At 46.3% G+C, this 13,202-nt stretch overlaps 1 protein-coding gene across 1 annotated transcript in view; it reads left to right on the top strand.

Moving 5' to 3' along the window:
• The window catches only part of Adamtsl3 (ADAMTS like 3), a 224,751-nt gene that overhangs the window by 150,038 nt on the left and 61,511 nt on the right, over positions 1-13,202 (top strand). Inside the window, exons 14-15 of the mRNA XM_050154110.1 lie at positions 5,494-5,641; positions 7,444-7,528. Of these exons, the coding sequence (XP_050010067.1) occupies positions 5,494-5,641; positions 7,444-7,528 (233 nt within the window). The remainder of the gene's footprint in view (positions 1-5,493; positions 5,642-7,443; positions 7,529-13,202) is intronic.

Here is a 13,202-nt window from a genome sequence, read left to right as displayed (position 1 = left end):
CCCCCCAACCTCCCCTTCTCACTTTTCTCGCCCCATCTCCCCTTACCTCCCTCCCCCCCCTCCCCCAAGGTCCCATTTGGAGGCCATTTTCTTTCAAACCACCACACCATGCAAGCGTGAGGGTCAAAATTCACATTCCCTGGAATCTACTTTAAAAAGTCAGGCAGTCCTAATGACCACCTGCAACCCCAGCACTTGGGAAGGAGAGAGATGATCCCGAGGCAAGCTGGACAGCTAGATTAGCCAGAATAAGTGAGCTCTGGGTTTCGTGAGAACCCAGAAGCCTCAGCAAATGAAATGGAAAATGATTAAGGACAATACTCCATGTCAGCTCCTCACCTCTAAATATACATGCACGCATATGAACCCTAACACATGCAAATGTACATGCACACATTCATATCCCACATAGAGAACAAACAAATATGTAAATAAATAATGTATGTGAACATAGTCCCTACGTCCAAAGAGTTCTAGAAGAGAGGACAATGGGAGAGTGGGCACAGGTATCAGTGTAGGTCAGAACAATTACTAGTATGGACTGTAATACATGGGGCGGGTGCAAATGCCAAAGCTATCAGGGAGGAGGTCATTGTTGTCCCTGTAATACTTAACCCTCCTTGAAGACAGTAGATGCTGAACAAGCAAGAGCTTAGAACACAGCTGGGCCTGACGGCCAAGGGGAGACTGTCAAATAAACACAAGTATGAACCAGAGCACCTAGAAGTTGAAAAAAAAAACCAAGTTGTAGCTTGAAAACACTGTTATGGTGTAGTCATCCACCATCTCTGGCTCTTAAAGTCTTTCTGCCCCTTCTCCGACTATGATCCCCAAGCCTTGTGGGATGGAGGTGTGCTATAGGGTTTTCTTTTAGGGCTGAACCCTCATAGGCACTCCCTGGCCTTGACCAGTTGTGGATGTCTGTGTTAATCATCATATAATATGAAAAGATGTTTCTCTAATGAGGTTGGAGAGATCCACTGATCTATGGGTGTAATAAGCGATTAAGACACAAGAGGGTCAGTTGCATGGTGGTGGCGCACACCTTTAATCCCAGCACTCAGGAGGCAGAGGTAGGCAGATCTCTGAGTTAGAGGTTAGCCTGGTCTACAGAGTGAGTTCCAGGATATCCAGGGCTACAAATAGAAACCCTGTCTCAAAACAAACAAGCAAAGATACACTAGGGCAGGTATACATATGAGCTCACAGCAGTGTGGCAGCGTGGACGAAGAGCTTTGCCAGCTCAAATCAGGCAAAATCCAGCATGGAGTAGGGAGGTGGGCACGGAGAGTTAGTGTCCTTTAAAGTTGTGGCTCCTGGTAGGTGTGACATACTCCAGAGCAAGGTCACACACCCAAGAAAACGGGCAGCACGAATTCCCCTTGACGGGTGTTCTAGAAATAGCGATGATGAAGAGCTGGGGGAGAATAGAGTGGGGAGGGTGGATCTGGCAGGAGCTGGTGAAAAAGAATGACTACTCTCCAACCACAATGTATGAGATTCTCCAAAAACTGACAAAAATAAGCATTTTTTTAAAAAGAGAGAGAAAATGTTTATGATTTATGTAAATTAAAGAGTGAGCATGTTTCTAGGAATTAGAGGTGAAGTTGAAATGGCACAACATTGGAAATGGGTCTGAGCCAGGAGTTAAGAACCTGGGTACCTTTTTGAGAGAAATAATGTTTTAAATCATTGAAGCAAGACAGCCAAACATCAGAAAGGCCTCTAGAGGCAAGTGGCTTCTTGGAAAACATGAAGACAACAGGGAAAGTAGAAAAGAGGGGTAACGTCCTAAGGGGTTTGACAAGACCTCATGTCACATTGAGTGTCTAGAGAGAAAGGAGAATTGGCTTCCAGAACAAATAAAACGTTGTTAGATTAGTCCAAGGTAAATCACGCAGATGCTTTTATTTACTATGTTAGTCTCTTGATTTTCCAGAGAGGAAGGCATAATGGATTTAAGTTTCTATAGCTCTTTTGCATGGAACAATAATATGCTCACATTCGACATTCATCTGGTTGTGTGTTGGAAACAGAGAAAGCTAGCCTCCATCTCCCGAAGACTGAGAAGTTAGTTGTCCAACCATATGTGCAGACAGTTATAATTCTGTGGATCTTTGTGATTGGTCATGAGTTGTACAGCTTCTGGATGTGATACTTTGGGATAGCAAGGTGAAGAGATTCACTCCACTTGAAGGGTCCAGCAAGGGTCCAGGAAGGAGTCTGCACTTGGCAGCGGAATGGGAAAATAAGTGAGTTGGCTGGGTGGAGAGCCACTTGGTCGGCTTTGGATATCCACACAAAATGTCAGCTTGGAGAACTTCATCTGTACTTTAAGGACAGAGCTATCAACTCTGCTTGCATCCACACTCCTAAAACAAGTAGGGAAAATGACTTGCTCATTGTATTTAGGTTGACATATACATTTTTATGGTAAGCTTAATAGCAAAGAATATCATTTCCAATGTGTGGTGAATGCTGACATTTTAAAATAAAACTGTTATGGTGCTTTAAAATCTATGTCCTATGTGGACTCTGAATGTCATGGTCGTTTCTGTCCCTTCTATCGTCTACAAACAGCAGGAATTATCTCCTTGACTATTTGATTTATGTAATTCTCCTCTTGAATTCGCTTTCCAGGCTTCTCTCCCACAAAGCTCTACCCTAAAATAATGTATTTGTATGTTTTCAAGCCTTTCATGGATCACCCTGGTCACCATTCTCCAAGGAAATGCACATAGTAAATAAAATCATTTCTGTTTCCTTTGGCCAGAGGTTTCTAAATGTCAATGTTCTCTTGAATTTGGTTGTTATTAAATTCCATTCTAACATCCAATCAAAACAACATAAATCTATTTTAAATTATGATAAAAATATCATACATAAAAAGTAAGTTTTCACTTGAAATCAACCTTTCTGGTAAGTGAAGTAGGGCTCAAGAAGCTGTGTGTGTATTCACTGGTGGGATGAGATGTGGATTCAGCAACCATTTGTTACTGGTTTTATAGTATATGATATAGAGGGTTTTCAATATCATTCACATATTTACATAGTTCAAACTGATAAACTCAAGAGTGAGTGAGTCAATTTTCCAGAAACAGGGTCTGGGTGCAGTCACACACTTCATGACAGAATTTGTTTGGAGCTTTCAAGAATGGCATGATGGGCTAGGGATGTAGCTCAGGGGTAGAGCACTTGCCTAGCGTGCATAAGGTCCTGTGTTTAATCCTTATTACAGGAAAAAGAGAGAGAGAGAGACATACTGTGGTAATATCTAGCCTTTGTGGTGGTGTGCACGCTGAGAAAGTCCTTCAGAGAGCTACCCAGGATTCACCATGGCTGGGTAGGAAAAACACTGAGAATCGCCAGGGAGAAAGTCTGTGCTCAGGAGCAGAGGCTGGGGGTTGGCCGCAGGGAGTGCTGGAAGGGAATTCAGGGTCTCTCAGGAGCCATGGGAACTTGACCAGGGGTTTAGGCGGTGGCCTCTGAGAAGCCAGCCATCTGTTGAGTGGGGGAGGAACCCCCTCTTCTACAAGGAGTCAGGAAGGTTGGTAAGGTGGAATTCAAGATAGTGTCCATCTCTCAGCAGGTGTTCAGGAACTTTCCAGGATTATCCCTGCTGTATTAACTGGCTTTTTGGAGCCTGTTTTCTATGGTAGGATATCTTGCTCAGCCTTAATGCAGGAGCTGGGGGAGAGCCTGTCTCTATGGAAAAAATGCCAAGCTTAGTTGACTCCCTATGGGAGACCTTACCCTGTCTGAGAAGTGGTTGGGGATAGAGAGAGGTGGTGCTTGGAGTGGAAGGAGGAGAGGGAGGGGGAACTGTGGCTGGTATGTAAAACGAATAAGAAGTTTAAATTAAAAAAAAAAAAAGAAATGGGAGCTTTCACCCCTGCCCCTGGACAGGGTTTCTCTGTATAATAGCCCTAGCTGTCTTGGAACTAGCTATTGTAGATCAGGCTGGCCTTGAACTCACGGAGGTCTGCCTGCCTCTGCCTCCCAAGTGCTGGGATTAAAGACATGCACCACCACCACCTGGCTAAAAGTTAAACACAGTAAGAGACTAACAACACTATCAATAATAAAACAATCATTTTAATAATATACTTTAATAAAAGTTATTTAAAATATGTGAATTGTTTATTTCTGAAAGATTCCTTTTAATATTTTTGAGCTATGGTAGACTGCAAGTAACTGGAAGCATAGACAAGGAAGACACAGGTTAAGGGTCACTCAGGGATTACTCAGGTACAGACAGGTCATAGCAACAGCCAGACCATAAGTTTGCAAGGTGGCCAAGGGGTGTGTGGTAGTTCTCTGTGAAACCTCAAATTTTTTGTGAGCCTCACATAGCCCAGAGTATTAGATTTAAGTGAAGTATTAGATTTAATGGAGGGAGGGAGGGAGGGAGGGAGGGAAAAAAGGAGGGAAGTAGGGAAGAAGAAAGAGGGTGGAGGGAGAGAAGGAGGGAGGGAAGAAGGGTGGGGGGAAGGGAGAAAGAGAAGGGGAATGGTCTGATAAAAAGCAGGGTCTTAACCCATCAGACAGAGAAGGTCTCTGCTTTCTCTACTCTCATGGGTATCCAGGATCTTGGCCTTTACACCCTTTGTGACACAGATTCTCTCACTGAACCTGGAGCTCACTTATTCAGCAAGAGTAGCCAGCAAACCTCAAGGGTCTTCCTGTGTCTGCCAGGGATTGCAGGGTGCATCTTGGCATGCCCAGCTACTTACATGAGGGCTGGGAACTCAGACTCTGGTCCTCATGCTTGCGCAAGGACGTTACTGACTGAGCTGGCTCCCCATCCTCATACTGTGTGGCTAAGTAATCCCTGATGGTCCCTTTCTAGGACAGAGCGACAAGATCACTGCAGATGGAACGGATAACTTAATCCTCTGCAGTAAATCTTCTTGCAGTCGTTGTTTAGAAGAATTTCTCTCAATTTCACAAATAGCTTTGGGTAATATCTTCTGAAAAAACTTAAGCTTTAGAAAGCCAGCATCAAGTTTCTTCCGTATTTGATTTGGAGCCCGGGAAATTCTACACATTTGCTCTTGTGTGGTAAACTCATCTTAAATACCTTTGAACTGATAATTATCTGGGACTGGAGAGATGGTTTGGTGGCTAAGAGCACCTGCCGTTCTTCCAGGGGACCAGGGTTCAATTCTCAGCACTCACAAAGCGGCTTAGAACATCTCACCCCCTCATCTGGCCTCCACAGGCACCAGGTGCAGGCAGAAAAGTAGCCATACCCATGAGATAAAATTAAAATTAAATTAGAACAAAGAAAATTAGAAGGGGACTATGTAAGAGAGGTACCTGAAACACAAGTATCCCAGAAAATCAACCTCCATCTCCTTCTACTGTGGAAGTCTTTGTACTTAACGGTCACACAGAGCCATAGTTCCCCCCAGCTCGTTAAAAGTGATGACTTTGTACACCTGGTTCAGGTAAAGCTCTCCCACTCAGGGGCTCTCCCACTTTTCCCCAAAGTGCACAGTGACTTGCGGCCGAGGCTTGCGCTACCGAGTGGTTCTGTGTATCAACCATCGTGGGCAGCATGTCGGGGGCTGCAACCCACAGATGAAGCTACACATCAAGGAGGAGTGCGTCATCCCCATCCCGTGCTACAAGCCTAAAGGTAAGCCTGAGGGGTGCTGCAGTTGAAATCCGGTCGGGTCTTCCAGCTCTTGTTCAGTACCGGGCGGCTTCCATCCCCACTTATTTTCTTCGGATGGTTTTGCTGATAGTTTGCAAGAGATCTGGCTAAGGAAGGTCGACAAACGTGATTTGTAATCTGGCGGGGAAACTGGGTGACTGTTGATCGTTGTTCACACAGGGGTGGTCCTCATCTGTCTAGGTTCGGGCTCACATCTCACGGTGGACATAAAATATTTCCTCATATAGTTCCCACCGTCAAGAGAAAGAAAGACGAGGAGGAGAAGGAAAAGGAGCGGAGGGTGAAGAAGGGGCGGCGGATGATCGATGACAGGGAAAGGAAGGAGGAGTCTGCTGTTCTCACCCCCAGAACAGCTCTTGGCCTCCTTCTTTGCTCTCGAATGGTGTGGGTGTCTCTCTCAGGCAGTGCCCCTTGACAGAAGCATGATAGCGTTAGCATGGTCTCAATGCATGGGATGAGGGAAGACTTAGCTGTGACTCTGTGTGTGCCACAATTGGTCCCTGTGGATATGCAGAAATTTAGGACTAGCAAGTCTTGATTACCTCACAGATCTTTGTTCCTTACCCCACGATTATTTCTCTGTGCCTATCCTTATGACAGAGATCTTCTTGACACAGAAAAAGATAGCCAGAGAGCTGGCTCAGCAGGGAAAGGTACTGGCCAACCGCAACAACCTGCTTTGATCCCTGGAACCCTTGTGGTTCTAGAAGCAGATGGGTTCTCTCTGACCTCCGCATGAGTGCTAACATGTGCAAACACACACACACACACACACACACACACACACACACGCACGCGCACGTGTAAATAGATGATAGATGGAAAGAAAGAAAAGAAAGAAAGAAAGGAAGGAAGGAAGGAAGATAGATAGATAGATAGATAGATAGATAGATAGATAGATAGATAGATAGATGTGATAAAAAGGAAATGGAAAAAGATTACTCTCACCTCTTTGTAAAGACTTTTCCTTAGTACTTCAGACAGAATGGTAAAATTCTTCCTTGGTTTCTTCTTTATGCAAACAGCCCCACAGTTCATCAGTCTACATGTATCTGACTAAGCCCATCCTATAGAAAGATCAGTAGTTGCCAAGCAAAGATACAATCACTATAGGGTTCCATCTCAAAGCCTTTGCTTATTACCGCTGTCATCAACAAGGCTTCCATAGACATGTTCTCAGTGTCTTTAATCTCCCTGAAGCATCTCCAAAGTCTTCACTTCACAACTGGATTAATTCTCTCCCCCTGTCATGGAAGCCTCAAAGGACAGAAGGGCGTAGCAATTGTCCCTTCCATGCCCACGTAGATGTTTTTCATTTCCCATGGTAACAATGGGATTTGAGTAAAGCCACCCGCAGGCTCTCATCTTTCCACTTCATTGGCCTGTAGATACTTGCTTTTCTCCATTAATTCATTAACTCAAGAGACAAGAAGGATTGTGGCAAAGGAAGACTCTGCTATTGTTGGAATACGAGCTTCAATATGAGCAGAAGGGGTGTTGAGTTATATAAGGCATTTGTATGTTTAACTTTTGGATGTTCACCCGTATTCAACTATATAACAGGGATCACTTTGGCTAAATTTTGTAATGTGTTGATTTAAAAAAAAATAGCAAGAATTTTATTCATTCCAGAAGCAAATGTACTCTGCATTTGAAAAGTATAAGCCCAATGTGAACGAACTCTCCAGCCAATAACAGGCGTGTATCAACGTTCTTACTTATCGCTAACAATTCAATTAATTGTTTTCTTTCTTTTTTGTCAGAAAAAAGCCCAGTGGAAGCTAAATTACCTTGGCTGAAACAAGCACAAGAGTTGGAAGAGACCAGAATAGCCACAGAGGAACCCAAGTGAGTCCGGGGCCTTTTATGGACACAATCAGGGCACAGCCAGTTTGCATGATATATGTCATTTTTGTACTCATTGGAGTTCAACGATACATTTAGTATCCAAATGACCTGGATTTACAGACTCCAGAGAGCCTGGGCTGGCTAGGGAGTCTCCTTATTTCACAATTTCAGCAGTCCTGCCTTGGCAGTGTGTGTGAGAAGCACGGAAAAGATTGTGCTCTTTAACTCAAAGCAGACCCTTGCGCTCTCGCAGGGATGAGTGGGGATAATTCTTGGATGTGCACATGTGGTTTAACTGAAGACCATCATAGTACTGTACAAATAAACCCATCGTCCTGAGCCTAAGTCATGGCCAATCTCTGTAAAACTCATGATGCTGAAATACACGAGGGTAGCCCGAGAAGAAGTCCCAGGGCTGCTAGGACCCAGAGAGACAGAGAGTGTGGTACAGTGTGGACTAGACCTACGAACCACCCCTATGGACCCTGTGGCTTCATTGTTCAGTGTTGGTGGCTCATTCTTTGTATAATGGGGACAGGTTGGGCCTGACTCTTCAGGGCCCATTCCAAGTCAGAAATTAGCAGCTACTGTCTACATGGCATGGGATGAAGCCAGCTTATAATGGTGTCAACGGACTTGTAGAATCAAGAGCAAATCAAAGCAGCGTTCTTGAGGGAGAGAGAGAGAGAGAGAGTGAGAGAGAGAGAGAGAGAGAGAGAGAGAGAGAGAGAGAGAGAGAGAGAGAGAGAGAGAGAGAGACCCAGAGAGAGAGGAAGGAAGCAGAGAGCCTGAGCTGGCTAGGCCGAGGAGCCCGTCACAACAGCAGCACCCGTGATAGACCGGAGAAATTGGACGGGACAGCTGATCCCGCAGTGGGCAGTTGAGTCTGGAGTGCTGACAAGCTAGCTGCAAAGAGAGCGAGTCACAGATGGGACAGGAAAGAGGATCTCAACAGCCATCTGGCTTCTTTCCCCGAGATGTCAACTCCAACCTGCTTCTTTTACAAATACAGAGAACCGAGTAGAGAGACACGGCCTTGCGCGAGGCCCGTAGCTCCTAATGGTGGCTCTCAGCTCCAATGCTCATGGTACCGGAGCCCATTTCCCAGTCCACAGCGCTCTGGGACTCTTCTTATAACCACTCAACGCCTTCAGCCATGGGCGGAGGTCACTACGCTGAGGCACAGCTCACTGTAGTTGAACAACACAAGTTCTTTATTGTAGCTCAAGTCGCTTCTAGCTCCCACACTTGGAGAGATAGTGTTCTCTTGATCCAAAGTACAGTTCCTTCTAACGCCTATTTTCTGAAACAGATGTGTATGCTATACTCTGTGCTTTCTTAACTTGAGAGAAACCTGTCACAGGGCCTAAGAACTTGTCTTTTCTAAGCCCATGATTCTTGGTGTCTCAGCACTTTTCCCAGGCTGTGGTTTCCAGGTCCCTTACCAACCTGCTCCTCTTGTCTGAGCATACCACTCCTGTTTGTCACTGTGCCCAGCAGGGAGCCCCAGAAGGGGTGTGGATGATTTAGCTCTCTTGGGTGAAGCAGGCCAAGAGCCCTGGCTTGCCTCAGCTCAGGCTTGGCCTGCTGCTTCCCCACGGGTGGGCCTGACTCCCACCACAGACGGAACTGTGGATGCTGCAGGTGGGTGGCCCCAGGGCTGCAGCATCAGAGACATCAGAATGCTTGCATGGGATCCTCGGCCACACTGACCTTCGTACAACAGGCTGACACTGCCCCCCCCCCACCCCTTCCTCAGCCTTCCCTTGCCATCCCACCTACACTCCATGTGAATCTTCGTTTTTGAAGGAGTTTTAATGATAGAGACTTTCAAACCTACCCAGAAGGGGCAGCACGGGGAGCGAAGAACCCCCATGTGTCCACGGTGAGCCCCTCAGGGCCACACTGCGCATCTGCAGCCTCCACCGACCGAACACAGGGCATCGTATCAGAGCGCTCGCATGGTTCAGTGCATCTGTCTCTAAAAGGGAAACGAGCGTTAAAAAAAAGTGACGAGTTTAAAATGCAGTCCCCAGACCACTTCCATCACGCTCATTTAGGCTGTGTTTTAAGGTGCAGTGAAGTGGGTCCTGGTGACTCCCATCTATAATCGTAGCACTCGGGAAGGATCGCAGCAGGAGGATTGCCATGAGTTTGAGGCCAGCCTGGGCTACATAGTGAGTTCCGAGGCTAATCTGAGCTACGGTGGGAGACACTTTTACAAACAAACAAACAAGCAAAATATATAATAAACTCTTTGTCAGGCGTATTGGAAGTGGGGCACCATCATTCTCCCCCTTTTGTGACAGTAACGCATTTCCCTCTTTCTATGGTTTTTCATTCAAGCACAAGGCTTGGCACTTTGACCACTTGAAAGCATACAGTTCAGCATCACTGAGAACACTCACACTGCTGTCTGACCTGTCCAGAGTGTCCTCGTCATTCTTAGCACAAACTCTGTGTCTGTGGAACGGTCCTGTTACCTTCCCAGCCCCAGACTCTGATCATTACTGTTCTACTTTTTGTCTATGAATTCAGTCAGGAGTCGCTTGTTGTGTTTGCTGGCCTTGAACTCGTGACCCTCTGATTTCCAAGTGCTGCCCTACTTGGCATCACTTGCGTGTTCAACGAGCACTCCGGGCTTCTCCGAGGCTGCTTAGGTTTTTTATCAGCTGGACGCCAGTTAGAATCATCAATTGAGGAAATGCCCCCATCAGATTGGTGTGTAAGCAAGCTTGTGTGGCATTGTCTTGATTAATAATCGATGTGGAAGGGCCCAGCCTGCCGGGGGAGGCAGTGCCAACCCTTCAGGGTGGTCCTGGTTTGTATAAAAATACGAACTGGGCAAGCTGTAAGAAATAAGCCAGTAGGCAGCATTCCTTCATGGTCTGTGATTCGGTTTCTGCCTCTGGGTTCCTTCCCTACTTGGGTCCCTGCTTTGTCCCTCAATGACAGACTGATGGGGATGTGAAAATTTAACCCTTTTCCTCCCCAAGTTGCATTTGGTCCTGGTGTTATCCCAGCAATAGAAACAAAGGGTTGGCTGTGAAAACAAATTTTGACGCTAACGGGACAGGTAGTTCTTCAGGTCCCTTTGAAGTTCAGAAAACGCTGTTCATTGTAATGAATTAGTAGACAGCAGTAACGGATACACTATAGCTATACCGGGTTCCTCCCGTGTTTGTTTCAAGCCTGCATTTCTGCCACTGGTACCTGACTTAGATAGGGGTTCCCCTTCCCTCCACCACAAAGCAAAGCGGATGTGCTCTTTGTTCCTGAAGGGACCCTTATGCTCTCCACACCTTCTGAAGCCCTGAGCCGCCTGCACCTGTTGCCTGGGCTCTACCCCGCCCCTGCCTTCTCCCGCTCTCAGGTCTCTATGAAGCCCCCCTGTATTTTCTCATTGCCTGGCATTTGCTGGCCTGCCGTTGGCCGGCTGGTGTGAAGTTTTTAGTTTCCTGCCCCTCCTGATTCCGCTCATTGCCTTCATTTCCAAACACAACCGCAACATAGTTCAGCTTCCAGTTCCCCCTTGTATGGCAACTGTCTTTTGCGGTCTGGGATGCTCGCTTGTTGACAGTGAACGAGAGGATGATCCCAGCTGTATTTCGCTTCCCTCAAGGAAAGCCTGCCAAGCCAGCCGGAAAAAGATAAATACTCCCACCACTGCGGTTTACCAAGGCCGAGCTCTGAATTTACATAGAGAGTGGGTGTTCAAAAGACTTTTGTTTTAATTAGGAAAATAAAAAAAATAAATAAATTAGTGCTTATAAAGTGGAAGCCAAGGGAACTGTCATTCTGACCTTCCTGGTGTCTGCTGTGGGATGTGTTCTCAGTCAATATATTTGCTCTGTCGTTTGTCGACATGTTTAAATTCCTCCCTGGAGCCTCTGTGCATCTCTGGGATTCCCAGCGTTTCCGTGGGTTTGTGACCCCAGCTCCCATTTTTTTTTCATATATGAAAACGAACTCGGACAGACGGAGACATTTGCATGCGGTCTTCACTGCTATTTTGGCTTTGCTGTGAGCGAAAATTGTATTTGCTCAAACCGAGTCGGGCTGCGTTTCAGGAATCTGCTTTCCTAGCCCCCACTAGCACAGAGCGCTTCTTTAAGGGGAGATCCTGTTCTGAGTGTGCTTGTGGGGATGACAGTCATTTAATATGGGGTGTTAGGAGTGTCTGCATTTGGGGGCCGTGTGCGCCAAGGTGCCGAAAGAATAAGTACTGGCCTGGTTCAGAGCTGGTCAGTGACTGACAGAGAGATTCGATGGGCTGTCATAGGAGCTGGGTAACTTTAGTCTGTATGCACAGATTACAAAATAACACAACTCTGAGAATGCATAACCACAGCAAGGTACTCAATGGCCTACAATGGGCTGCAGTCAGAATTCACGCACACGTGACCTTCAGGTTTCACGCCTAAGATATCTAGCAAACCAGTGGATTTGGTGTTCAGACTTGAGCCTGTCCTCGGGATATTTGATAATGTGTATGGAGATATGCTTAAACTTAAAAAGCAGGCAGAATCTGAGGAAGCTTTTGATGCCAAGCATTTTGGGTAGAGAGGTTCAGCCTGTCCTACAGAAGGGGCTTCAGTTTCCGGTCAGCTGATAGGAATTCAGGTTTCTTCCTTCCTAAGTTACACTGTGGGATTCTAAGATGACAGTGGATTGTGGAGCCTCGGTGTTTGTCTTAGTTGGGGTTTCTATTGCCGTGAAGAGGCTCCATGGTCATGGAAACTCTTATGAAGGAAAACATTTAATTGGGGTGGCTTACAGTTTCAGAGGTTCAGTCCATCATCATCACCATGGCGGGGACATGGCGGCGTATAGGCAGATATGGTTCTGGCTGCATCTTGATAAGAAGGCAACAGGAAATGGTCCGAAGCCCTGAGCATGGCTTGGGCAATGAGATCTCAAAACCAACCCTCCCAGTGACATGCTTCCTCCAACAAGGCCATAGGTACTCCAACAAAGCCACACTTCCTAATAGTGCCCCTCCCACGAGCTTATGGGGGCCGGTTATGTTCAATCCACTACAATGTCTTAAAATGACATTAGAAATTGTTAGGCATCAGGGGCTGTGTCCTGGGAAGGATGATTTGGTGACTTGAGATTCTGATGTCCCAAAGGTATCAGAAATACTGTGTGACTGTATGGGGCAGTGGATGTGTGTCTGATGGCTGGCCCGTACTTTCTGGATGTTGGGGATCCCTGTGTACAGACAAAGGCTTGCAGGATTGAGGGAGTCGGTAATGGCAGAATGGAGCAGATATTGGCGGTAGCCAAGGTTCAGTAAAGAGCCTGGACTTTATCTAGAGGCAGTAGCAGTTGAAGGGCTTTAACCAGAAAAATGGTGTAATCGTTACTGTTCTACATCGTAAAGGTCTCTAGTTGTCTGCGACTTACTGCTAGTTATTTTACCACGGATAAACCAAATTATAGCAAATCTCAAGTTTCTAGCTATCCAGCGAGGATAACCCTGCTAGGGTGAGATTTCTGGACCAAAAGACAGACTCACTGAATGGCTTTTCTGCCACCAAGTTTCCAAGTTTCCCCGGCTTGGCTGTGGGCTCCTGCAGGAGAGTCACTCAAGTGTCTTAGTAGTTCTTACAGGATTTGGGAAGCTTTTGGAAGTACTCCGTTCAGAGGCTTAGTAAGTTTGGGACATCCG

The sequence above is a fragment of the Alexandromys fortis genome, unplaced genomic scaffold (assembly GCF_014885135.2).
Source record: "Alexandromys fortis isolate MF-2015 unplaced genomic scaffold, M_Fortis_MF-2015_v1.1 scaffold_86, whole genome shotgun sequence".
NCBI classification, from domain to species: Eukaryota; Metazoa; Chordata; class Mammalia; order Rodentia; family Cricetidae; genus Alexandromys; species Alexandromys fortis.
This window is presented reverse-complemented; position numbering and strand designations above follow the sequence as displayed.